Below are 26,745 nucleotides of genomic sequence, written 5' to 3'. Positions count from 1 at the left end.
CGATCCAGTCTAACACGAATAAATTCTCACCTAGCGGGGGGGAGAATGTGGCCCCGTAACAGTTAAGAGAGAACTTAACTGGAAGTTAAGACCTGCATTTGAAGTCTAACACAAGCGCATGGATGCCCACATGTGATCTCGCTCAGACCCAGCAGGTCATACCTGGATCCATTCAGCGCCACCTCTCACAAGCCCATCTCGTCAAGAACAGAAACGTGACCGATTGCTCTTTCTACAAATGAGTTGTATCGTATACTGTATTCTCAAGCCTAACATATAGTTCTTCGTGTGATTGTATGTACACTTTTCTAAAATGATGTTAAATGAGCAACACTCTTCACTAAATCCAGGCATAAGAAAGTTGGCCCACTGCTTATGAGAAGTCTACACTTCCATCAGATGTGAATACGTAGTGCCTGTAAAATTTTGCTAGGAGCCCTTGTCCCTCTGTTTCTGCACCCTCTCTCTTTCTGTCTCTATTTGTCAATCGTCTTGGTCAATTCCTGAGCCCTTTTCCCTTTCCGGCAATTAGAATATAGTAAAAAGGCACTGGGCTTGGACTTGGGATTTGGAATCCTGGGTTCAGATCCTAGAACTGTCACTTTTTGACTGTTGTTCTTTGGGTTTCTTCAAGAGCTATTTAAAAAAAACAAAACAAAACATTTCTTTTAAAATTTTTATTTGGCTGCGTCGGGGTCTTAGTTGCAGCACGCGGGATCTTTTTTTTTTTTTTTTTTTTTGCGGTACGCGGGCCTCTCACCGTTGTGGCCTCTCCCGTTGCGGAGCACAGGCTCCAGACACGCAGGCCCAGCGGCCATGGCTCACGGGCCCAGCCGCTCCACGGCATGTGGGATCCTCCCGGACCGGGGCACAAACCCGTGTCCCCTGCATCGGCAGGCGGACTCTCAACGACTGCGCCACCAGGGAAGCCCTTTTTTTTTTTTTTTAAATATATTTATATATTATTTATCTTTGGCTGCATTGGGTCTTTTGTTGCTGCGAGCGGGGGCTACTCTTCGTTGCGGTGCGCGGGCTTCTCATTGCGGTAGCTTCTCTTGTTGTGGAGCATGGGCTCTAGGCACGTGGGCTTCAGTAGTTGTGGCAAGCAGGCTCAGTAGTTGTGGTGCACGGGCTTAGTTGCTCTGCGGCATGTGCGATCTCCCCTGACCAGGGCTTGAACCCGTGTCCCCTGCATTGGAGGCGGATTCTTAACCACCACGCCACCAGGGAAGTCCCACGCAGGATCTTTCGTTGTGATGCGTGGGCTCTTCATTGCAGCGCCTAGGCTCCTCTCTAGTTGTGGCGCATGGGCTCCAGAGTGCGGGCTCTGTAGTTGTGGCGTGCAGGCTTAGTTGCCCCGCGGCATGTGGGATCTTAGTTCCCCTACCAGGGATTGAACCGGCGTCCCCTGCATTGCAAGACGGATTCTTAACCACTGGACCAGCAGGGAAGTCCCCAAGAGCTATTTTTGACTTAGAAAACTGGACTCATACTAGCTACCTCTGTCAGTAGTTGCGATAACTTTGCTGGCGACTCCTATAAACAGGCCTTAAGTGTTGTAGATAGTCCATAATGTTTGTTGGACTTATGTTTTCATATGACTTAACATTCTTCTCTAGAACGTGACTTCACAGTCGTGTTTACTACTGTGTCTGCCTTGGGCTTTGGTGCCTGTGTATTTCTAAACCATCTTTATTCTCCTATTCGAGGGTGGAATGCCCAGAACAAACTTTTAATCCTGCAGGCCTTCCTCAAGTGAGAGTTGGGTGTGATTTTTCTGCATCGTTAAACCACTTACAGTGGATATGTTCGCCTGCAAGCTGAGTCAGACCACAACAAGTTTTTCAATTCAGAAACATCAGAAAACCCCTAGCGGAGCGAGAGCCTCAAGTTTTACATTGTAGGAGACGCATATGCTTTGGAATCGAGCGCTTGGCTCTGTGCTAATTTGCTCAGGAGTACTTACGGGTAGCACTGGGGCTGCTCCGTAATCCTTGTGACTCTCCTTTTGCTCATGTGCTCCCAGCGGGCAGGACCCCCTAGCCATCTTGTTTCCACCATTATGGCCCCAGCACGTAGCAAACTGCTACGTGAATGAATGAATTCACGTGAATGAATGAATGAATGAATGTGTGAACAAATCTATAAAACAGGGCCGATTATTCCTACCTACTATGGTCGCTGTAGGGATAAAATGAAATAATGGAGTAAAGATATTAGCTGAGTTCCTGTCTCAAGGTGAACTTACAATAAATGCTAATTTCCTTCCTTCCCGCTCACTAAATGGATGCAAATGCATTGTATAACATACTATATTCTCAAGCCTACCTAACATATACTTCTTAGTGTGATTCTATGTGCACTTTTCTAAAATGATGTTAAGCGAAACTCTTCACTCAATCCAAGTATAAGAAAGTTGGTCTACTCCTTAGGAGACGTCTAAAATTAAAATCATTTTTAGCAGCAAATTATCTGTATCAAGAGGATGATAAGAAGAAAACTCCCTCTGAACAGTACCCGTTTTTCAGAGTTCCTAGGAGGGACTCAGACTCCACCGGGTGACTCCTCTGTCCCTCACTGCCATAGGCAATTCAAGGATCCCGCAGAGTTCCCCAGAACACAAACCCGAGAACTCCAGTTATCAGCTGGAAAGATGTCACTTATAAGAATTAGAGTGCATGTGATGAGTGATTTTTGAAATGTGTTCTACAGGGTGTTAATTGGTGTTAAAACAACAAGGTTCCAGGGTCAGACGCGTTTGGGAATTCCTGAGCTGACTAAAGTAAACCACACTTGGTTACTGTGTGAACTCACCGGGTTTTACCATGGTGATGTGCGTCGTAGCCCACCTGCCCGAGAGAGACCCATTGAGGCGCCATTGTCGGGCGGTCGGGCGTGGGGGAATATTAAGTGGGAAGGGTAGAGCATCTTCCCCTGGTGTTGACTGTTCGGCAGAAATCTTGGAAGCACTCTAGCTCTAGACATGTCCTCCTTCCAGAAAACCGGCCCCACGTGGCTGCTAGCAACTGAGTGTCATGGAGATTAGGGGCATCAAAGTCAAAATAGAAAGGGGAAGTAGCGTGCAGCCCACCCTATTAAGTGTCAGGGTAGGACACGATGCCGTTATTTGCTCCAGTATGTTAAGAGCTTGACACACAGCCACAAGCATGTGTACACATATTCCCGTACACACACACACACACACACACACACACACACACACACGACTCTAAAAGCACAGAATTGAGAAAGCGGCATGTGCTGATGGCCCTGGTGGATTTTGGCAATTTATCCGAAAGGCCAAGAGATGGGCAACAAGGATTCGGGGAAGAAAAACATAGCCTAAAATGTTGAATTTGGCAGATCTCCGCTCGCCTGTCAGTCCAATTAAGAATTTGAAATTGTAGCCGAAGATAAATATCTTTCCTTCTATCAGAAAAAATGTGTAGGTGTTAAAAGCTGCAGTCATCTCCAGAGTCTTGCTGTCAGTCTTTGCCTCCCAGGCTTAGGAAATTTCAGCCTCTCTGTTCCCACTCTGCAAAGTTCCCACCAGCAAGATGTCAGGCACAGGTGTAACGTTTTTTATTGAAGTGAAATTTGCATAACATAAAATTAACCATTTTAAAGTGACCAATTCATTGGCATTTAGTACAGTCACAGTGTTGTACAATTCCTGCCTCTATCGAGTTCCGAATTATTTTCATCACCCCAAAAGAAAACCCCACACCCATTATGTAATCACTCCCCATTGTCCCCTGCCCGCAGCCCCCGGCAACCACCGATCTACCTTCTGTCGCTGTGGGTTTTTGCCTGTTCTGGACGTTTCATCCAAGTGCGTCACACAACATGTGGCCTTTTGTGTCTGGCTTCTTTCACTTAGCGTAATACTTTCAGGGTTCAGCCGTGTCACAGCATGTATCAGTCTTTCATTCCTTTTTATGGCTGAAAAATACTCCATTGTATAGATGTGCCCACAGATGTAATTTTTATAGCCAAGACATATTTCTTTATAAAATCCAAAACTTTAAGAGCCATTAGGAGATGCAAGAGGAGATCTGTCTTTTAGTGTAACCAGGTTGAAGTTTTTCTAAATTAAATGGAAGAGTACAGACCTAGAATTCTCTTCCTGGCTGCTGCCAGCTAGCTCTGTGGTCTTGTATAAATGAGCATCAGTGCCCTTCATTAGAAAATAAGTAACTAGCTTATGGCTAAATCATTTAAAGGTTGTTTCTTTGCTCAAAAATTCCCAGTACCCTACACAGTATCCTGCACATAGTAGGTCCTCGGTGGTGTTTACTGAACTTCCTGAAATACCCAAATCAAGATTATGAGCCTAGCATAGTTTGATGTGCTCAGAAGTGGTTTACCTCATCCCATAATTTTCCTGTTCTTAGAAGAATCACTTGCATTGTTAATTAGTCAAAATGTTCTGCTATTAATAATAACTTTCCCAATCAACGTGAGAGTCCACTGCAGGAGACCGATACCTACCTACCAATAGCTTGCTTTATAGATTACAAACGAGAAGTCTACCTAGCAACCTTAATGAAGAGGGGAAATGGTGGACCCATCAGGGGAATTTGTTAGGAAGCTCATGTACATTTTCCATGGCATCTGCTGGGAATATGGTGCAAGAACATGAAGACAAGGAGAATGAAAACGAGCCTGACAAAAACTCCTGTTTTAATGTTTATTTTAGGGAGAGGCTAGTCATTGATTAAACTAATCCAATATCTGGAAACATTCTTTTTTAATCTTCACTTTGCCTTTTATGCAGCTTGAAATTTGGAAGACTCTTCTTTGAAGTGGAGCAGGGTTGAGTCTGAAAAGAACAAACAGTTTCCCAGACAGATGTGTGAGGAAATGCCTGGAGCTATGTGCTTCTCGCTGGGGTTAGATGTGCGGGGGGCCAGAGAGTTAAATATACAGCAATGTGAAATATGAATATTCTTTCGCCTCCATGGGGAATTTTGTCCCGATAGTAAAAAGGAAGGGAGGAAGCCATTCTTCTGTTTTCCCAGTTCCTCTGCCTCCTCTCGTAGCTTATACTCATTTGCATTGTGTTGCCTGTTAACGCCATTCCGAGATGTTTCTTGAGGCTCACGTGTAAAAACAGCAATGGTGGGCTTCCCTGGTGGCGCAGTGGTTGAGAGTCCGCCTGCCGGTGCAGGGGACACGGGTTTGTGCCCCGGCTCGGGAGGATCCCACATGCCGCGGAGCGGCTGGGCCCGTGAGCCATGGCCGCTGAGCCTGCGCGTCCGGAGCCTGTGCTCCGCAGCAAGAGAAGCCCCCGCAATGAGAAGCCCACGCACCGCAACGAAGAGTAGCCCCCGCTCGCCGCAACTAGAGAAAGCCCGCGCGCAGCAGTGAAGACCCAACACAGCCAAAAATAAATTAATTTTTAAAAAACACGATTTCTTCATGATATTTCTTTTCCTTTTATTTTTTCACTCCTATGCAGTGATGGTAAAAGCCAGCTTGACATTTCTAAAAAGTTGTTTTGTTTCAATTACAGAGTCTCCATGGCAACGGCATCATCCCAGGTGCTAATTCCTGAAATCAACCTCAACGACACCTTTGACACCTTTGCCTTAGATTTTTCCCGAGAGAAGAAATTGCTAGAATGTCTGGATTACCTTACAGGTATTGTCTTTTGTGTTTTCTTTAATACTGGGTACGTTCAGTGATACTTCATTAGGAATGAAGTCTAATATCCCCGTAAAACATTTTTGGTATTCCTTTGGTCTGTTTGTTTGTTTGTTTGTTTTCCAAGCAAAATAATACAGTCCAAGACTAAACTGGGGACAGAGGCAAAAAGAGAATCTCGGTCACTGAAAGCATATTGACCACCATTTCCCGCACTCTCGGCGTGTGGGTACCACACATGATACCTCTGTTGGCCATCAGAGGGGTACATGGGGCAGCGTGGCTGTTTTCCATTTCATGTCAGCAAGGCAGATGACCCTCACAGTGCCTTGGCAGAGAAAAACTTCGCAGCTGACTCTAATGGGGTATCTACTCTGCCCTGGCTCTTTGTGTGTGTTTAATCTGCCCAACATCGAATTGAGGTGAAGTATTATAATCCTCATTTTGCAAACGACAGAGGTCATCCCTCTTGCTGGAGGTCAGATAGCTAGGGAGAGGCAGAATTAGGATTTAGCTCAGGTCTGTACAGACTCCAAAGACCTCCTTACTTTCTAGTAAAAGACTCAATTTCGTCTTGGCAAAGGTCACCATGGCAGATGTCCTAAAAATCACACTTGTGTTCCTGGTGCCACGTTTCACTTCTGTGCTTTTTGATAGGCATTTTTTTGGGGGGTGGGGGTGGGGGGGTGAGGTCAAGCTTAAAAAACGAAAGCAGCCATAATAAAAGAAACCCCTGGCTACTCCTTTTCCTAACCATGCTTCCAAATTTTTCTTAGCCGTCGACCGCTAAGGCAAGAACTGACCACATTCGCTCATAGAATGTGGACTGTTTAGATGACTTTATTTGTGTTATCCGGTGCCGCGGGGAATTCAGTGAAGCTCCGCGTCTACAGTGAAGCCAGCTGTGCACTGAATTGAGAATGTGCCACTTTCAAGAGACCACATCCCTAACTTAGCGCGGCACCAGTGTCTCCACCCTCATTGTGTATGTGCGTTCGTGGGAGAGCAGTTGGGAAAGGGGAAGCAGGAGAGACGGAGCATTGGGTGATGTTTATTTTTTACAGTCTGTGGCTAGAAAGCAAAGGATTTCTATGTTCAAGGAGCACTGTACCCAGATCAGTGTTTTTCTTTGCCTGGACCCGAGGTGCCGGTTTTAGCCTTGGTGCATTTGCAAAGGGAGGCGAGTCACCCCAGAAACATCTTCTCATCTTAGGTGATTCTTTCACACCATACGATGCCTATGAAGGAAGAAATAAGTTGACTCAAAAAGCACGTCCAGTAAGAAACCAAACTCGACTTCAACTACTTACGAATGTAGCTTTTCACTCTGAGATTTACCTCAACTAACACCATGCCACAGAACTTTCTAGGATGACAGAAACACTCTGCACTGTCCAGTAGGATACCTGCTAGCCACGTGGGGCTGTGTTGAAAACCTGAAATGTGGTTAGTTTTTACTTTTGTTTCACTTTAATTAAAGTGAAATGTGAAGGGCCACACGGAGCTCGTGGCTACTGTGCTGGACCAGGCAGGTGTGCCTTTCTCGGGCTGAGATGCTTTTTATGATGGCATCCTATTAAAAATCTCCTGTTTTCTTATATCATTTGGGAATGAGTGTGGTCACAGCAACAGAAAATCCAGTTAGCAGTGACTAAACCCATCAGACAGTGTTCCTATCACAGAAACAGGAGAACAGAGGCTTCTGTTGCCATCCGGGGCTGGGCAGCGGTTCAGTGATGACGTCGGACCCCAGGCTCTTTCTCTTTTTGTGCTCTGCCACCGTCACTGTCTTGCCACGTGACTGCAGAACTACTCCACCTCCAAGCGTTATGCCCAAGTTATGGACAAAAAGAGAGGGACAGACGGGAAATGATGACCAAAATCTCTGTCAGCCAAGTCTGTTTATGAGGAAAACCAAAAGCTTGCTCTGAAGATCCATCGTGTCTTGTGGCAAACTTCCACTCGTGTCTTGTAGGCTAGATCCATGTCATAAGGTCGCGCCCAAGGGCAGAGAAGACCAAAACATGTGTGGCTGGGCACGTGGCCATTCTGCACAGAATCAGTGTCTTATTGTCAAGAATGTCCTTCCCATTTCCCCAAAGTTGTTCAAGAGCATTTCAATAACGTATGCCCATTCTAATCTCTATGTGAATGCCAGAGTACTGACTGCCGGGGAAACTGTGAAAGTGGTTTGCACTGACTTGTAGAGTGTACGCCATATATCATCCCGATGGCTGTTTATGCCAAACTAAAGACCATATGGGGTACCTGCTATTACGCCTTCTTAGCTGTCACCCTCCGATACAAATTTGGACCATTTCTAGACATAACATCGATCCTGGCCATAACATACAATGCTCGGCTGATACTGCCAAGTCCAAATAGTTTATCAGACGTTCGTAAGCAGGAACTGGAGTGTCTGTGGAGTATTAACCCACCATTTCTTGTGTCCTGTTTATGACAGAGGCAAGAAAATAACAGCTCTGGTATACCAACTGCATGAATATTGAAACTGGCAGCGTGCTGCTGTTCTCGTTTACTGTAAGCTGGATATTGACTTTTCAGGACAAACCCATTGGCTTTATAATCAAAACAGGGTTAGTCTGCCTGGCTGTGAAAACAAGACCTTTTTTTCGCCTCTGACATGCCTCTAAATGGTATGTCAAGTGAATAACCCGGAGGGGTGACATTCCCTCCCTGATTACAGCCCCTGCCACGTGTCTCCCAGCTACCTGCCTATTTCAAACACAGTGTTCTTTTTTATTTAATCATGTATTGCAATGCAGAGAGAACCAAATCTTTCTACGTTGGTTGATGGAGAAATAATTCAATGAACTGTTTAGATGATGGGAGAGTAAATATTTCTCCACTGACCCATGCAGGGTGATCCCACACTAACAGGGACCACACGGACAGTAATAAGCATGTCTATGATGCAGCTGGGCCTCCTCCGTGGAAGGCGTCTCTCGATCGGTATCACTTCTTCATCCGAGTCACAGCACATGGCACTAAATCTTTGTTTTTCACTAATAAATTCTATCATTTTTTTCATTTTTTAAAAAATTTCAGCTTTATTAAGGTATAATCGACAAATAAAATTGTCAGGTATTTAAAGTATACATCTTAGTGATTTAAGTTTTGTGTTTTCAGATCTTGTTAAAGAAACCTTTCCCCATCCTGAGTCACAAAGATGTTCTGCTGCTTCCAGTAGCCTCACTGTTTTACTTTTCCATTTATATCTTTAAGCTATCTGAAGTTTACCTTTGTATTTAGTGTAAGGTAGGGATTTAACTGAATTTTTCGTCATATTTTGAACCAGTTTTATCAACATAATTTCTAAGCCATCTATTCTTTCCTCATGAAGATGGCTTTGCCACCTTTGTGGTGCTGCCTTTTTTGTACGTCAAGTTCTACGTATCATGGGTCTATTTCCAAGCTTTCTATCTGTTCTTTTTTTTTTTTAAACATCTTTATTGGAGTATAATTGCTTTACAATGTTGTGTTAGCTTCTGCTATATAACAAAGTGAATCAGCTATACGTATACACATGTCTCCACATCCCCTCCCTCTTGCGTCTCCCACCCTCCCTATCCCAGCCCTCTAGGTGGTCACAAAGCACCGAGCTGATCTCCCTGTGCTATGCGGCTGCTTCCCACTAGCTGTTTTACATTTGGTAGTGTATCTATGTCCATGCCGCTCTCTCACTTCGTCCCAGCTTACCCTTCCCCCACCCCCTGGTCCTCAAGCCCGTTCTCTACGTCTGCATCTTTATTCCTGTCCTGCCCCTAGGTTTTTCAGAACCTTTTTTTTTCCCCTTAGATTCCATATATATGTGTTAGCACACGGTATTTGTTTTTTTTCCTTCTGACTGACTTCACTCTATGACAGACTCTAGGTCCATCCACCTCACTACAAATAACTTCAATTTCGTTTCTTTTTAGGGCTGAGTAATATTCCATTGTATATATGTGCCACATCTTCTTTATCCATTCATCTGTCGATGGACACTTAGGTTGCTTCCATCTGCGGGCTATTGTAAATAGAGCTGCAGTGAACATTGTGGTGCATGACTCTTTTTGAATTATGGTTTTCTCAGGGTATACTCCCAGTAGTGGGATTAATGGGTCGTATGGTAATTCTCTTTTTAGTTCTTTAAGGAACCTCCATACTGTTCTCCACAGTGGCTGTATCAATTTACATTCCCACCAACAATGCAAGAGGGTTCCCTTTTCTCCACACCCTCTCCAGCATTTATTGTTTGTAGATTTTTTGATGATGGCCATTCTGACTAGTGTGAGGTGATACCTCATTGTAGTTTTTTGTTTGTTTGTTTTTATTTTTGTTTTTTGGCGGTACGCGGGCCTCTCACTGTCGTGGCCTCTCCCGTTGCGGAGCACAGGCTCCGGACGCGCAGGCTCAGCGGCCGTGGCTCACGGGCCCAGCGGCTCCGTGGCACGTGGGATCCTCCCGGACCGGGGCATGAACCCATGTCCCCTGCATCGGCAGGCGGACTCTCAACCACTGCGCCACCAGGGAAGCCCACCTCATTGTAGTTTTGATTTGCACTTCTCTAATGAGTGGCAATGCTGAGCATCCTTTCGTGTGTTTGTTGGCAAGCTGTATATCTTCTTTGGAGAAATGTCCGTGTAGGGCTTCTGCGTATTTTTGGATTGGGTGGTTCTTTTGATTTTGAGCTGCATGAGCTGCTTGTATATTTTGGAGATTAATTCTTGGCTTCATGTGCAAATATTTTCTCCCATTCTGAGGGTTGTCTTTTGCTCTTGTTTATGGTTTCCTTTGCTGTGCAAAAGCTTTGAAGTTTCATCAGGTCCCATTTGTTTATTTTTGGTTTTATTTCCATTTCTCGAGGAGGTGGGTCAGAAAGGATCTTGCTGTGATTTATGTCAGAGAGCGTTCTGCCTATGTTTTCCTCTAAGAGTTTTATAGTGCCTGGCCTTACATTTAGGTCTTTAACCCATTTGGAGTTTATTTCTGTGTACGGTGCTAGGGAGTGTTCTGATCTCATTCTTTTCCAGGTAGCTGTCCAGTTCTCCCAGCACCACTTATGGAAGAGGCTGTCCTTTCTCCGTTGTATATTCCTGCCTCCTTTATCAAAGATAAGGTGACCGTAGGTGCGTGGGTTTCTCTCTGGGCTTCCTAGCCTGGTCCATTGATCTATACTTGTGTTTTTGTTGACCCTGAAGCTTGCGTGTGGATGTTTCAGGAGACAGATGATGGAGTCATACCCCAGAAGGAACGCTTTAGGGCTCTGCAGAGCCCTTCTATCTTGATGCCCAAGTTTCTTTTTCAAGTTACCTCTGTTTTTAAATTTACTTTGTTGAGGTGTAGGTGATTGACAGCGTTGTGTCAGTTTCTGCTGTACAGCGGAGTGATTCAGTTATACATATACATATATATATATATATATATATATATATATATATATATATAGTATACACAAGCTTCCGGCAAAACCCAAATGAACTTCTTAGCCAACCCAATATATTCTTTTTCAGATTCTTTTCCAGTATGGTTTATCACAGGATATTGAATATGGTTCCCTGTGCTCTACAGTAGCACCTTGCTGTTTATTCATTCTATATATAATAGTTTGCATCTGCTAGTCCCAAACTCCCAATCCATCCCTCCCGCACCTCCCCTCCCCCTTGGCCAGCACAAGTCTGTTCTCTGTGTCTGTGAGTCTGTTTCTCTTTCATAGATAAGTTCATCTGTGTCATATTTTAGATTCCACATGTAAGTGGTATCATATGGTATTTGTCTTTGTCTGCCTGACTTACTTCACTTAATATGATAATCTCCAAGTCCACGGCACATGGCATTATTTCATTTTATGGCTGTGTAGTATCCCTTAATGCACACCGTGACGCAGTGGCTGCTGCAGTAATGTCTGTGGAATTCAGTAATCAACAGACTGAGCTGGGCTAACTGACTTTATGCCACAGATGTAAAAGGGACTTGCCTCGTACGATATGTGTCCCGCATGTATCGTCAAGCGGCAAAGTGCAGAGTACTGAAACAATTCAGGTTTTAAATTTTACCATTTTCATAAACTTTCCTCCCTCTTGGGGTTTCTTTAGGCCTAATCCATCCTCATCAAAGTTTCACGCAGGAAAGAGTTCTCTAATGGTGTAAGCAAACGTCGCTCATCTGTCGGATGCAGATATATTTTCTCGTTTTGAAGTTAGGTCCTGGTGTACAGAAGAATGGAAGAAAAGGCCTGGATCGACGCTTTAAACCAGGGCTCGGCAAACGCTGAGTGTAAAGGGCCAGATGGTAAATATTTTAGTCTTTGCAGGACATATGGTTGCAACTACTCAATTCTGCTATTGCACAAAGGCAGCCAGAGACAGTCCATAAGTGAATGAGCCTGGCTGTGTTCCAATAAAACTTTATTTACAAAAACAGGCCGTGGGCCAGATTTGGCCCATAGCCATAGCTTGCCAGCTCCTGCTGTAAAATATTATTGCCGGTGCAAAGCACTCACTGCCTAGGCTTTTTCTTGCTCACAGACTCGTCTCATAAAAGCAGTTACTGAAATCAGTCCAGTAGAAGTCCACTTAAAATCATCATTTGGGTAGGATTTAGACTTCTCCACTCCAGCATGTGTTCAAGGCATAAAACAGCAGCCTTCCCCAACGATAAGTTAATCAAATGCCAAGGCATCCTGTTTTTCTTGAGGAAGGAAAATGTACTTCTTAGATATGACTGATTGGCAGTCATGTTCTTAATTTGACATACCACCTATCAATCAACTGAAAAACGAGAAGAAAACTGAATCACACTAATACATTTTTATTAGGCCTCAAACCATGTAATGAAAGAAAATTTTCAGACACTTATCTGACTGGTATGTTATGGGGTAACAAACATCAGTATTTTTGCAGTTGGGCGCCTGAATATAAAAATACGTGGCATCTTGTAGCTCAGAGGATGGCTAACTTTGGCTCACATGCCAAATCTGGTCCTCACTTGTTTTTGTAAATAAAGTTCTACTGGAACCTGGCCAGGTCTGCTTGAGTACACATTGTCTCTGGCTGCTTTCACGGTACAGAGGCAGAGTTGAGTAGTTGCAACAGAGACCAGAGGACCCACAAAGCCTAAAATATTTACCATCTAGCTCTTTACCGACAAAGTTTGCCATCCCCACAATGGGGATGAAATGACAAGAGTTCATCTTTGTTTACTTTTTGTTTGACATGTTTTCTTTCACGAATAAGAGAGTTTGTTTGCTTACCCTTCTGAACATGCTTTCATGATAAATAGAGAGAAGATACTGGCTGGCTGAAGTCACACTACCTGGGAAAAATCACAGTGATCTAACCAGCCAAGCAAATGTTCTTTGGATTGGCATCGTCATCTCTCGGATAGTTCTGATGGATATGTTTTAAAAGGCCTGCTTTGACTGTCAAACATCTCCTTTGAAATGTATCCCAGAGGTGTCTGCTTCTCTGCTGATGACCGTCTTGCTCCCCACAGCTCCCAACCCTCCCACAATTAGAGAAGAGCTCTGCACGGCTTCCTATGACACCATCACCGTTCACTGGACCTCCGATGACGAATTCAGTGTGGTTTCCTACGAGCTCCAGTACACCATATTCACCGGACAAGCCAATGTCGTGAGTGAGTATCGCACGCCCTCTTGACTTCTCTGTTTGGTGACTGTTCTCAGATCGATTGCATTTCTGAATTTAAATATCAAGGGAAGACGAGGACGGAAAGAGTACACAATATTTATCGGCTTGTCTTTCCTAACCAAGAAGATGGTAGCACTCACTCGTACTGTGCTAGGAAAAATAACAGGCCAGATGACGTTGAAAATTCTTAATCTCCAGCAAACCAACATGGACGGCTCTTAAAAAAATATTGTTAAAGGAATCGGGAAACAAAAGGATGAATGCACTAGGAGTCTGTTTGTACATAAGTTAAAGATAAAAAGCTCTTGTGTTTAGAGATGTATACATAGGTGTAAAAACTGTAAATAAAAGTCAGGATGATGGTTGCCTCTTGGATGGGAGGGCAGTAGCACCACTGGAAAAACATGGGGAGATCATGGGGTTAACAGCACTTTCTGGGTGGGAGTTATATGGCTCAGTCATTATATCATACATTAAGTTTTCTTTTCTGAGTGTTACTTCAGAATTTTTTTGTTGTTATTAACCTTGGGTCTGTGTCACTTTAGTTTTTTACTTTAGTTTTTATTTCATATTAGAGTATAGTTGACTTACAGTGTTGTGTTAGTTTCGGGTGTATAGCAAAGTGATTCAGTTATACAGATACGTATATCCATTACTTTACAGATTCTTTTCTCATATAGTTTATTAGAGAATAGTGACTAGACTTCCCTGTGCTGTACAGTAGGCCCTTGTTGGTTACCTGTTGTATATATAGTAGTGTGTAGATGTTAATCCCAAACTCCTAATCTATCCCTCCCCCGACCTCTCCCCTTTGGTAACCATAAGTTTGTTTTTGAAGTCTGTGAGTCTGTTTCTGTTCTGTACACAAGTTCGTTGGTGTCTTTTTTTTAGACTCCACATAGAAGTGATATCACAGGGTACTTGTCTTTCTGACTTACGTCACTTAGGATGATAATCTCTAGGTCCATCCATGTTGCTGCAAATGGCATTATTTCGTTCTTTTTTATGACTAGTTATTACAGGATAGTGAATACAGTTCCCTGTGCTATACAATAGGACCTTGTTGTTTATCCATTCTGTATGTACTAGTTTGCATCTGCTAGTCCCAAACTCCCACTCCATCCCTACCCTGCCCCCACCCCCACTTGGCAACCACAAGTCTGTTCTCCGTGTCAGTCTGTTTCTGATTCTTAGAGAAGTTCATTTGTGTCGTAGTTTAGATTGCACATATAAGTGATATCACGTGGTATTTGTTTTTCTCTTTCTGACTTACTTTGCTTAGTATGAGCATCTCGAGGTCCATCCATGTTGCTGCAAATGGCATTATTTCATTCTTTTTTATGTCTGAGTACTATTCCATCGTGTATATGTACCAAATCTTCATTACTCACTCCTCTGTCGATGGACATATTTAGGTTGCTTCCACGCTTTGGCTATTGTAAATGGTGCTGCAGTGAACACTGGGGTGCGTGTATCTTTTCAAATTATGGTTTTCTCTGGATATATGCCCAGGAGTGGGATTGCTGGATCATATGGTATAGTTCTATTTTAAGTTCTTTTCGGGAACCTCCATACTGTTCTCCATAATGGTTGTACCAATTTACATTCCCACCAACAGCATAGGAGGGCTCCCTTCTCTCCCCACCCTCTCCAGCATTTATGGTTTGTAGATTTTTTAATGATGGCCATTCTGAGCCGTGTGAGCTGACACCTCATGGTCGTTTTGATTTGCATTTCTCTAATAATTAGTGATGTTGAGCATCTTTTCATGTGCTTTTCGGCCATCTGTGTGTCTTCTTTGGAGAAATGTCTCTTTAGATCTTCTGCCCATTTGTTCACTGGGTTGTTTTTTTGATATTGAGCTGCATGAGCTGCTTTTGTATATTGTGGAGATTAATCCTTTGTCAGTTGCTTTGTTTGCAAACATTTTCTCCCATTTTGTGGGTTGTCCTTTTGTTTTGTTGATGGTTTCCTTTGCTGTGCAAAAGCTTTTAAGTTTAATTAGGTCCCATTTGTTTATTTTCGTTTTTATTTTCATTACTCCGGGAGGTGGATCCAAAAAGATATTGTTGCAATTTATGCAAAGATTGTTCTGCCTATATTTTCCTCTGAGAGTTTTATAGTATCTGGTCTTACATTTAGGTCTTTAATCCATCTTGAGTTCATTTTTGTGTATAGTGTTTGTTAGAGAATGTTCTCGTTTCATTCTTCAACATGTAGCTGTCCAGTTTTCCCTGCAACCCTTATTGAAGAGGCTGTCTCTTCTCCATTGTATATCCTTGCCTCCTTTGACATAGATTAGTTGACCATAGGTGCATGGGTTTATTTCTGGACTTTCTATCCTGTCCCACTGATCTATATTTCTGTTTCTCTGCCAATGCCATACTGTTTTGATGACTGTAGCTTTGTAGTCAAGGAGCCTGATTCCTCCCGCTCTGTTTTCCTTTCTCAGGATTGCTTTGGCTATTCGGGGTTTTTTTGTGTTTCCACCCAAATGTAAAATTTTTTTGCTCTAGTTCTGTGAAAAATGCCATTGGTAATTTAATAGGGATTGCATTGAATCTGTAGCTTGCCTTAGGTAGTGTACTCATTTTGACAATATTGATTCTTCCAATTCAAGAACAATATTGATTTTTCCAATTCCTTTCCATCTGTGTGTGTCATCTTCAGTTTCTTTCATCAGCATCTTATAGTTTTCGAGTACAGGTATTTTGGCTCCTTGGGTAGGTTTATTCTTAGGAATTTTATTCTTTTTGATGTGATGGTAAATGGGATCGTTTCCTTAATTTCTCTTTCTGTCATCGTTAACATATAGAAATGCAAGAGATTTCTGTGTATTAATTCTATAAGCTGCAACTTTACCAAATTCATTGATGAGCTCAAGTAGTTTTCTGGTAGCATCTTTAGGATTTTCTATGTATAGTATCATGTCCTCTGTAAACAGTGGCAGTTTTACTTCTTTTCCAATTGGGATTCCTTTTATTTCTTTTTCTTCTCTGATTGCCAAGGCTAGGACTTCCAAAGCTATGTTGAAAGGAAAGTGGTGGGAGTGGGCATCCTTGTCTCATTCCTGATCTTAGAGGAAATGCTTTTGGCTTTTCACTGTTGAGTATCATGTTAGCTATGGGTTTGTCATATATGGTCTTTATTATGCTGAGGCTCTGTGCCCACTTTCTGGAGAGGTTTTTTTATCATAAATGAATGTTGAATTTTGTCAGAAGCTTTTCCTGCATCTATTGAGATGATCATATGGTTTTTATTCTTCAATTTGTTAATGCGGCGTATCACATTGGTTGATTTGCGGATACTGAAGAATCCTTGCATCCCTGGGATGAATCCCACTTGATCACGGTGTATGATCCTTTTACTGTATTGTCGGGTTCGGTTTGCTAGTATTATGTTGAGGAATTTTGCATCTATATTCTTCAGGGATATTGGCCTGTAATTTTCTTTTTTTGTGCTATCTTTGTTTGGTCTTGGTATCAGGGTGATGGTGGCCTCGGAGAATGAGTTTGGGGGTGTTCCCTCCTCTGCGATTTTTTGGGAATAGTTTCAGAATGATAGGTGTTAACTCTTCTCTAAATGCTTGGTAGAATTCGCCTGTGAAGCCATCTGCTCTTGGACTTTTGTTTGTTGGGAGTTTTTAAATCACATTTTCAATTTCAGTAAATTGTGACTGGTCTGTTCACAGTTTCTATTTCTGCTTGGTTCAGTCTTGGGAGATTGTACCTTTCTACGAATTTGTCCATTTCTTCTAGATTGTCCATTTTATTGGCATAGAGTTGCTTGTAGTAATCTCTCATGATCCTTTGTATTTCTGCGGTGCCTGTTGTAACTTCAGCTTTTTCATTTCTAATTTTATGGATTAGAGCCTTCTCCCTTTTTTTCTTGATGAGTCTGGCTAAAGATTTATCAGTTTTGTTTACGTATTCTTTGTCTCTATCTCATTTCTTTCTGCTCTGATCTTTAGGGTTTCTTTCCTTCTACTAACTTTGGGTTTTGTCTCTTCTTCTTTCTCTAGTTGCTTTAGGCATAAGGTTAAGTTGTTTATTTGAGATTTTTCTTGTTTCCCGAGGTAAGATAGTACTGCTATAAACTTGCCTCTTACAGTCGCTTTTGCTGTGTCCCGTAGGTCTTGGGTCATCAGGCTTTCGTTTGTCTCTAGGTATTTTTTCATTTCTTCTTTGATTTCTTCAGTGATCCAGTTGATTCAGTTGGTTAGTAGCATATTGCTTCACCTCCACGTGTTTGTGTTTTTTACAGTTGTTGTTGTTTTTGTAGTTGATTTCTAATCTCATAGCGTTGTAGTTGGAGAAGATGCTTGATACGAGTTCAATTTTCTTAAATTTACCGAGGCTTGCTTTGTGACTCAGCATTGTGATCTCTCCTGGAGAATGTTATATGTGCCTTTGAGAAGAATGTGTATTCTGCTGCTTTCAGATGGAATGTTCTATAAATGTCAATTAAGTCCATCTGGTGTCATGTGTCATTTAAGGCCTGTGTTTCCTTATTGATTTTCTGTCTGGATGATCTGTCCGTTGATGTAAGTGGGGTGTTAAAGTTCCCCACTATTATTACTGTGTTACTGTTGATTTCTCCTTTTATGGCTGTTAGCATTTGCCTTATATACTGAGGTGCTCCTTTGTTGGGTGCATATACATTTACAATTGTTGTATCTTCTTCATGGCTTGATCCTTTGATCACTGCATATATATAGTGTCCTTCTTTGTCTCTTGTAACAGTCTTGATTTTAAAGCCTATTTTGTCTGACATGAGTATTGCTACTCCAGCTTTCTTTTGATTTCCGTTTGCATAGAATACCTTTTTCCATCTTCTCACTTTCAGTCTGTATGTGTCCCTAGGCCTGAAGTGGGTCTCTTGTAGACAGCACATATACGGGATTTATTTTTGTATCCATTCATTCAGCCAGTTTATGTCTTTTGGTCGGAGTATTTAATCCTTTTATTTACATTTCAGGTAGTGATCAATATGTATGTTCTTACTGCCATCTTGTTCATTGTTTTGGATTTGTTTTTGTAAGTCTTTTTTCTTCCCTTCCTCTTTTGTTCGCTTCTCTCGTGATTTGATGACTGTCTTTCGTGTTGTGTTTGCATTGCTTTTTCTTTTTTAATTCATTACTCTGAATTCTTCTTCAGGTAGATTACCTATCTCCACTTCACTTAGTTGTTCTTCTGGGCTTTTATCTTGTTCCTTTGTCTGGAATATATTTCTCTGCCGTCTCATTTTGTGTAACTGTGTTTGTGGTCTCTGTTTCTCAGGCTGCACGTTTGTAGTTCCCTCTTTCTTCTGGTGTCTGCACCCTGGTGGGTGAGATTGGTCCAGAGGCTTGTGCAGGCTTCCTGGTGGGAGGGACTGTTGCCTGCCCCCTGGTGGGCAGGGCCACGTCAAGAGGTGCGTTTAGGGGAGACTTTGTGCTCGGGACGACTTCAGGCAGACTGTCTGCTGATGGGTGGGGCTGTGTTCCCCCCCTGTTCATTGTTTGGCCTGAGGTGTACCAGCACTGGACCCAGGCGGTGGTGGGGGGCGGGGGGGGCAAGGTCTCGGTGCCAAAATGGCGATCTCCGGGAGAGCTCACGCTGATGAGTATTTCCTGGGGCCTCTGGCCCTTGCCCCTACAGTGAGCCCCAGCCAACCCCCAACTCCCTAGGAGGCCCTCCAAGACCCACAGGTAGGTCTGACCCAGGCTCCTGTCGAGTCCCTGCTTTGCCCTGGGTCCCAGTTCACAGGAAACCTCATGTGTGCCCTCCAAGAGTGGAGTCTGTTTCCACCTGTCCTGTGGGGCTCCTGCACTCAAGCCCTACTGGTCTTCAAAGCCAAATGCTCTGGGGGCTCCTCCTCCTGATGCCAGACCCCGCAGGCTGGGGAGCCTGAAGTGGGGCTCAGAACACTTACTTCTGTAAGAGAACCTCTGCAATATAATGATTTTCCATTTTCTGGGTCACCCACCTGGCGGGCATGGGATTTGATTACATCGCGGAAGCACCCCTCCTACTGTCTTGTTGTGGCTTCTTCTGTCTTTGGATGTAGAATATCTTTTTTGGTAGGTCCTAGTCTTTTTTGTCAGTGGTTGTTCAGCAGTTTTGATTTGGGTGTTTTCATGAGAGGAGGTGAGCTCAAGTTCTTCTCCTCTGCCATCTTGTCTCCGGAATCTATTTCACATTCTTTTTTAAAGGATTTAATGAAATGAATAGCCGAAGAATACCAAATACCTGGTCTCATTCAGAGGCGAGCAGGGCCATCTTCTGAAATATTAACAATTGGCCCCCACCTAGGAAGAATCTTAGACCTTATTTGAAACACAGAGAAGCCCCTTTCTCACTGGGGCCCATGAGATATTCCGTATCGGCGACAATGTGATGATCTAGAATAGCAGCAAGTAGCTGGTCAGAGAGATGATAATAGAGGAAGCACTCCCTCTCACCCCGCAGTTATCTGAATTAAGTACCTGGCAAAGGACGAGAAGAAATGTATTTTTAGGGGAGCAAGTTGGAAAGCTTCTTTAGCAAATAAAAATAGAAGATGCCAAAGCAGAAGAGGCTAGAATAGCACTAGTCACTTTTCAACAAAGAAATGTTTTGAGTAAATCCATACCAACCTTGCTTTCATTATATAAACCTTTTTGTAACTACACTGTTCTTCCCTAGCACAAGTAATTCTGAGGCACATGACGCTTCAAGGAGAAATTTGATTTAGGAGTAATTAAAAGAGTGATGCAGAAAGACCCACACCTCTAAGGGGCTAAAGTATAAGTGACTCATACCAACAAATGGCCCCCCCTCCCTATATCCCCTTTTCCCAGCTTCCCCTCCTGACCCCTCTGACCTTTCACTCCTTAATCAGCCTGCCTTGGAAGCTTTTCTTAAAATCTTACTTAGCTTTTATTACAATCTTCCAAGAATGTGTAATTTTGGAGCAAAAGGGAAAATCATGAAACGTTGAGAACAGCTTTGGCAAGAAGGCATGGAGAGGGCAGAGATGGTACAACCAAAAGGTCTTGGGGCAAGTGATCACTAAGTCTTGAAAGAGAGCGGGTACCTATCAGTACAGTAAAGGCATAGCAGCCAGCCATGTTAAGCAAACCTATAGAGACAGAAGGTGGCAGGGTGCAGTGGGAGATCTCGTCTAATTAAGCCTGGCTAGAGAGCTGAGTGAGGAAGGGGAGACGGTGAGAAATGAAGATAGAGAAACAGAACCAGGACTCAACCCCGTACAGGTCTAGTTCTTACTGTTTGTGCATCTGGAGTCAGCTGGGGGTCAGCTAACCTGCTGGTGTTGGTTAGGCCCCCTCGCAGCTCAGGCTGGTAACTGGCGCATCTCCACTGCTGGACAGCTCTCTCCTGCAATCTACCTCAAGCATGTTCTCCAGGGGACTGCAGAGGTGAAGGCAGATGGCTGGGCCCAGTTGCCCACATGCTTTGCAAGCCTGTCTTTGTCACGTTAGCTGATGTGCCATTGGCCAAACCCATTCCCACGAGTGAGCCTGGAGTCACAATGAGAGGCCTGCAAGGTTATATAGCAAACAAAATGCGTGGATACAGCAAGAAGGAAGGGAGTGGGGCCAGAGGGCCATCTACTATAGAGCCTTAGCTCCGTACCAGCACGTCATTCCATCCCCAAGATGAAAGGAAGATACAGGTTGCTTGAAACTTAGGGTTTCCCAGGCGACTCAACTGTGACTACCTTGACTTCCATGCTGTTGGCATGGAAAAGAATACCCAAAAAAGACACAAGAATGGAATAGATGAGAAAAGGCCACACCTGTAGAAATCCAACGACAACAATACTACTGAAATTAGAGCTTTACGTTGGGTGATGCCAGAGAAGGGGATTTGTTCCCAGAAAGCAGTTACCACAAGGAAATAAATGCACGTGGCTTAACGAAGGTTACAGACCTGCCTTTGGTTGTTGTTCTTATAATTTTTTTTATCCAAGTGTAGTTGATTTACAATATTGTGTTAGTTGCAGGTGTACAGCAAAGCTTCAGTTATTTTTTCAGATTATCTTGTAAGAACCTATAATGGAAAATAATACAGTTCGCTGTGCTATACTGTAGGTCCTTGTGTAGCTAGTATTTTTAATTTTTATTTTATATTGGAGCATAGTTGATCTACAGTGTTGTGTTAGTTTCCGGTGTACAGCAAAGTGATTTCGTTATACATATATCCATTCTTTTTCAGATTCTTTTCCATATAGGTTGTTACAGAATTCTGAGTAGAATTCTCTGTGCTGTACAGGGCAAGATCTGCCCTATTTAAAACGTAGATGCTAAAAAGGCCTGTCCTCCCAGGACAGATGGAAACCAGTGACACTGCACTTGTTCATCTAACTGGGGTACTCTAGTCAGCTTGTTAGTATCAGCATTTGTTTGTCTCTTTAATGTCTATTAAAGCAGTAGAGTGAAGTCCCAAGGCCTACAGGATCAAATTGCAACAAGTGCAAGAATAAATTTAGGGCTTCCCTGGTGGCGCAGTGGTTGAGAGTCCGCCTGCCGATGCAGGGGACGTGGGTTCGTGCCCCGATCCGGGAAGATCCCACGTGCCGCGGAGCGGCTGGGCCCGTGAGCCCAGCTCTGCGCGTCCGGAGCCTGTGCTCCGCAACGGGAGAGGCCACAACAGTGAGAGGCCCACGTACCGCAAAAAAAAAAAAAAAAAAAAAAAGAAGAAGAAATTTAGATGAATGGTAACTGAGATGTAAACATTCTCAGATTATTTTTTCTTTTCTTTTGTAATTTAATCTTTATTTTATATTGGAGGATAGTTGATTTACAATGCAGCGTTGGTTTCAGGCGTACAGCAAAGTGAATCAGTTATACATATACGTATCTCCATTACTTTACAGATTCTTTTCTCATATAGGCTTTTAGAGAATAGTGACTAGAGTTCCCTGTGCTGTACAGTAGGTCCTTGTGGGTTATCTGTTGTATATATAGTAGTGTGTAGATGTTAATCCCAAACTCCTAATCTACCCGTCTCCTGACCTCTCCCCTTTGGTAACCACAAGTTGGTTTTTGAAGTCTGTGAGTCTGTTTCTGTTCTGTACGTAAGTTCATTGGTATCATTTTTTTTAGACTCCACGTAGAAATGAGATCATATGGTACTTGTCTTTCTCTTTGACTTGCTTCACTTAGTATGATAATCTCTAGGTCCATCCATGTTGCTGCCAGTGGCATTATTTCATTCTTTTTTTATGGTTGAGTACTGTTCCATTGTGTATATGTACCACATCTTCTTTATTCATTCCTCTGTTGATGGACATTTAGGTTTGCTTCCATGTCCGTGCTATTGTAAACAGTGCTGCACTGAACATTGGGGTGCACGTTTTTTTTCAAGTTATGATTTTCTCCTGATCTATGCCCAGGAGTGGGATGGCTGGGTCGTATGGTCGTTTTAGTTTTAGTTTTTTAAAGGAACCGCCATACTGTTCTCTATAGTGGCTGCACCAATTTACATTCCCACCAACAGTGCAGGAGGGTTCCCTTTGCTCCACACCCTCTCCAGCATTTGCTATTTGTAGAGTTTTTGATGATGGCCATTCTGATCAGTGTGAGGTGACAGCTCATTGTAGTTTTCACCGGCAATTCTCTAATGATCAGTGAGGTTGAGCATCTTTTCATGTGCTTTTGGGCCACAGATAATTTTTTTCTTAACAACTGTTACGCAGCGTTGTAGTGATTGGGGGAGATCTGGATTTGAATCCCAGCTTTGGACCTCACTAGCTCTATAATTTGGGGCAAATTATTGAACATCCTCTGTTTCTTCATCTGTAAGAAGAGGTAATGTTTTAACCTCACATGGCTGAGACATTAAAAGTAAAGGTCTTAGCCCTGTGTGTGCCAGCGTTAGCACATAGCTATTCAAAGTTACTGTTCCTACAAAAATATAGCCTCGACTCACCCATCATTATATTTTTTGCCGTATCATAAAGGTCGGTCGTGCAATCTGCCCGGATTATCTACATAATGGCATTTTACACAGTCTTCTCGTGAAAGGCCTTCCTCGCATGTTGTTTGTTCTTCTGTCCCACCGTTTGAAAGGACTATCCTTTGCAGATGTTCTATTGAATAAGATCTAAGAGTACAAACGCTACTGGAAAGAAGGAGAAGGAATGCTCCAAAGCTGGCTGTAGCTCATGTGCCACTAGGCAGTCTTCTACTGTCCCTAGGTCACAGTGCCTGCACTTGTCATAATAAATTCTAGTTCATTGCCCTCAAGTGACTTTAGTGAAGGAGAATTCGATACTATCTATGGAGCTTTTTAATCCTGTAAAAAGACTCTCTCTAATCAAATTCATACACTCTTAATGACAGTTAATTTTTTATTTTTCGTTGTTACGAACAGGCTTACGACTACAGATGTTAACGAACTGCTTATGAGAAATAGCTATGTATTCAATTTTACAGTTTTTTCCAGAACTACTTTTAATGCATCATTGCACATCTTCAGTTGGAGCCTTCCTTCTCCTAGCAGCCTATTATTTTTATCCTTGGCAAAAGTCAAAAGATCCGTGTCTTCAAGCCTTCATGGCAAAGTAATTATCTGTATGTAATTTGTTTTAGTCATTTTGAAAACATTCATGAAAGTTATGAAACATATACTATGTGGATTGAGAAGAAGGAAAAGAATGTTCACTTACGTCCAATCTGTTCAAAGAAACAAAGGGTGTGAGAAGCTGGTGTGCAGCCTCTCTGAAGGGCGTCCGTGTTGCATAATGTTCTATACATAATGTTTTACCGTAAGATGACAGGCAGTTGCTCTGAAGTCCCAGACGTAACTCGGATCTTGTGAGGAGCGGCATCATGTAGGGAGATGCTTCTGACCCCTCGTCAATGAGAGAGAAAAAGTACAAAGTCACAAAACTCAGTTACTGTATTACGAACTGATCATCTTCCAAGTTGCACTGTTGTTTGAATACTTCAGGCTGAATTGGAGAAGGTGGATGTTGGCACTCCCTCCAAGATGACTGGAAACGAATTGAGAGAAAAGTAGAGGTTTCAGTCAGGACAGTTATATGGATGTTTCGTAAAGTGATGAATGAATAAAACCTGGTCAACGGTCTCAGCACAGGGGGGTGGGTATCAAGGCAGAGAAGTCTGGCGCTTGGCACCATATGCAAGAAGTTAAGTGGTGCTGGCACTAGACCAACACTAGCAATGCAATAATGGTGTGCGCTGAGGCATCCCACCAACTGCACCCCCGAAAGAGAACGGTCGATGTTGCTTTCTTGGCGTTTGTAATCAACCTCTCAGTTATGACCTTGGCCGTGATAATAATATAAAGGTAAGCCTAAATAGTTAGCGTTAGCATTCATCAAAGCAGACTGTCCCAGGGTAAAGATAGATAGATAGCCAATCAAATTTTACTACTCCATAAACATTTTGTTCTTTTAATATCCAAGTGAAATAATTAGTGACCTGTTCGCAAACTAATCAGGATGGCCAGCGTCCCTCTTCTGGTTTGGAAAAGTTTTCTGAAACATATTAAATCTTTTTCTGTTGGGTTAAGGCTTCGGATTGTGAGCCAAGTTGGAGTTTGCAGCGATTTCAGACATCTGCTCTATGATGTTGCTGAAAGCCTTCCGCCACCGCATTAAACCCAGCTTTGGGGTTGTACAGTGATGTAAAGTTTATTGAAACATTTTTACATTTGCTTTCTTTGACCACAATACTCATTTCGCTGTAACATATGCAATTAAATAGGAACAGTGTAAACACAGTGACATTGATAGGATTCTCATTTGATTATGCTGTTACTGTTTGCATTTGTGCCGGACTGCTGTTGACAAAAGGTCTAGGAATATGAGTGGATTGCCCTAGGCAGTGGAAAAGCTCATCGTTTTCTGTTTTTTAACTAATTTTTTATTGGAGTATAGTTGATTTACAATGTCGTGTTAGTTTCAGGTGTACACAGCACAGTGATTCAGTTACACATACATATATTTTTTCAGGTTCTTTTCCCTTATAGGTTATCACAGAATATTGAGTAGAGTTCCCTGTGCTATATAGTAGGAGGTTGTTGAGTATCTGTTTCATATGGAATAGTGTGCATATGTTCATCCCAAACTCCTAATTTGTCCCTTCGCCTTTGGTAACTAAGTTTGTTTTCTGTGTCTGTTGCTTTATTACTAGTGTAATGCTCTTACTAAATATCTAAAGTGAGTTACACGCGCTGCCAGGGCTTCCGCTTTGGGACTAGAAGGGCCAGCTTCCGTGCAACAGGAGTTCAGTCTCCAGAGTACTCGCTGGGATTTGGGCTTCAGGAGAATGTGGGGCTACGTCCGTGCTGACGGGACCTGGGTTTGCTCAGGATCTGCCCAGGGAGGCACTACTTGGGAGTAAAAGTTCCCCGACCAGGGATCGAACCCGCGCCCCCTGCCGTAGAAGCACGGAGTCTTAACCACTGGACAGCCAGGCAATTAAGAAGAGGCTTCACTTGGGGGAGGTCAGTGACAAGGAGGGTAAGAAAAAGCATGCTTTAATGAGGCTTTAATGCGGCTGTAGATGAGAGGATTCAGCATGGGAGTGAGCACACCATGCTGCACAGAGACCGTCAACGCCAGAGGGGATCCCAAAGTTGGCATGAGGCAGCAGAGAAACCCTGAGTCAAAGAAGCAGCTCACTGCAGTGAGCGGAGAATCTACAGCTTACAAGTGGGAGAAAAGATGTCCGAGAGACACACAAGGCCCCTCGTCTGGATTTCGAGTGCTTAGAGGGGGACAAAGAGGAGAAGAGTGGAAAAACCATCCGGCCCACTGTAGCTCCCCAAAGCACAGGCCCAGCCTGTGCTGGGGAAAGGGGAACAGGTGCGATGTGCATTGAGGTTGAAAGTAACGGGGAAGTTGTGAAATAATTATTGGATAAAGCAAGGGGGAAAACAGAAATTGGAAAAAAATTAAGTTTGGGGTTAAGCCTTGCTTGACAACATATATATCCCACCCACTCCATCCATACACACACGCCAAGCTCGTTTTAAGGACATTTGGATTTGGTGGGAAGATGGCAGAGTGGAAGGACGTGCGGTCACTCCCCCTCGCGAGAGCACCTGAATCACAACTAACTGCTGGACGGGTCATCAACAGAAAGACACTGGAACTCACTGGAAAAGATACTCCACATCCATAAGACACAGTAGAAGCTAGAGTGAGACAGTGGGAGGGCTGCAATCACAATAAAATCAAATCCCATAACCCCTGGGTGGGTGGCTCACAGACGACTGGAGAACAGTTAGTTATACCACAGAAGTCCACCCCCTGGAGTGAAGTTTCTGAGCCCCACGTCAGGTTTCCCAACCTAGGGGTCTGACAATGGGAGGAGGAATTCCCAGAGAATCGGACTTCAAAGGCTAGCTGTATTCGATTGCAGGACTGGGGGAAAGAGACTCCACTCCTGGAGGGCACACACAAGGTAGTGTGCACATCCGGACCCAGG

At 43.2% G+C, this 26,745-nt stretch overlaps 1 protein-coding gene across 12 annotated transcripts in view; it reads left to right on the top strand.

The window, feature by feature from the left end:
• Positions 1 to 26,745, top strand: part of MID1 (midline 1) — a 677,015-nt gene that overhangs the window by 607,058 nt on the left and 43,212 nt on the right. For all 12 annotated transcript variants that reach the window (XM_033420201.2, XM_033420193.2, XM_049704925.1 and 9 more), the window contains 2 exons: positions 5,516 to 5,643; positions 13,144 to 13,287. In XM_033420201.2, the coding sequence (XP_033276092.2) occupies positions 5,516 to 5,643; positions 13,144 to 13,287 (272 nt within the window). The remainder of the gene's footprint in view (positions 1 to 5,515; positions 5,644 to 13,143; positions 13,288 to 26,745) is intronic.

This window comes from Orcinus orca, chromosome X (assembly GCF_937001465.1).
Source record: "Orcinus orca chromosome X, mOrcOrc1.1, whole genome shotgun sequence".
Taxonomy (NCBI): Eukaryota; Metazoa; Chordata; class Mammalia; order Artiodactyla; family Delphinidae; genus Orcinus; species Orcinus orca.
The sequence above is the reverse complement of the archived record's forward strand: the minus strand, read 5'-3'. Positions and strand labels throughout refer to the sequence as shown.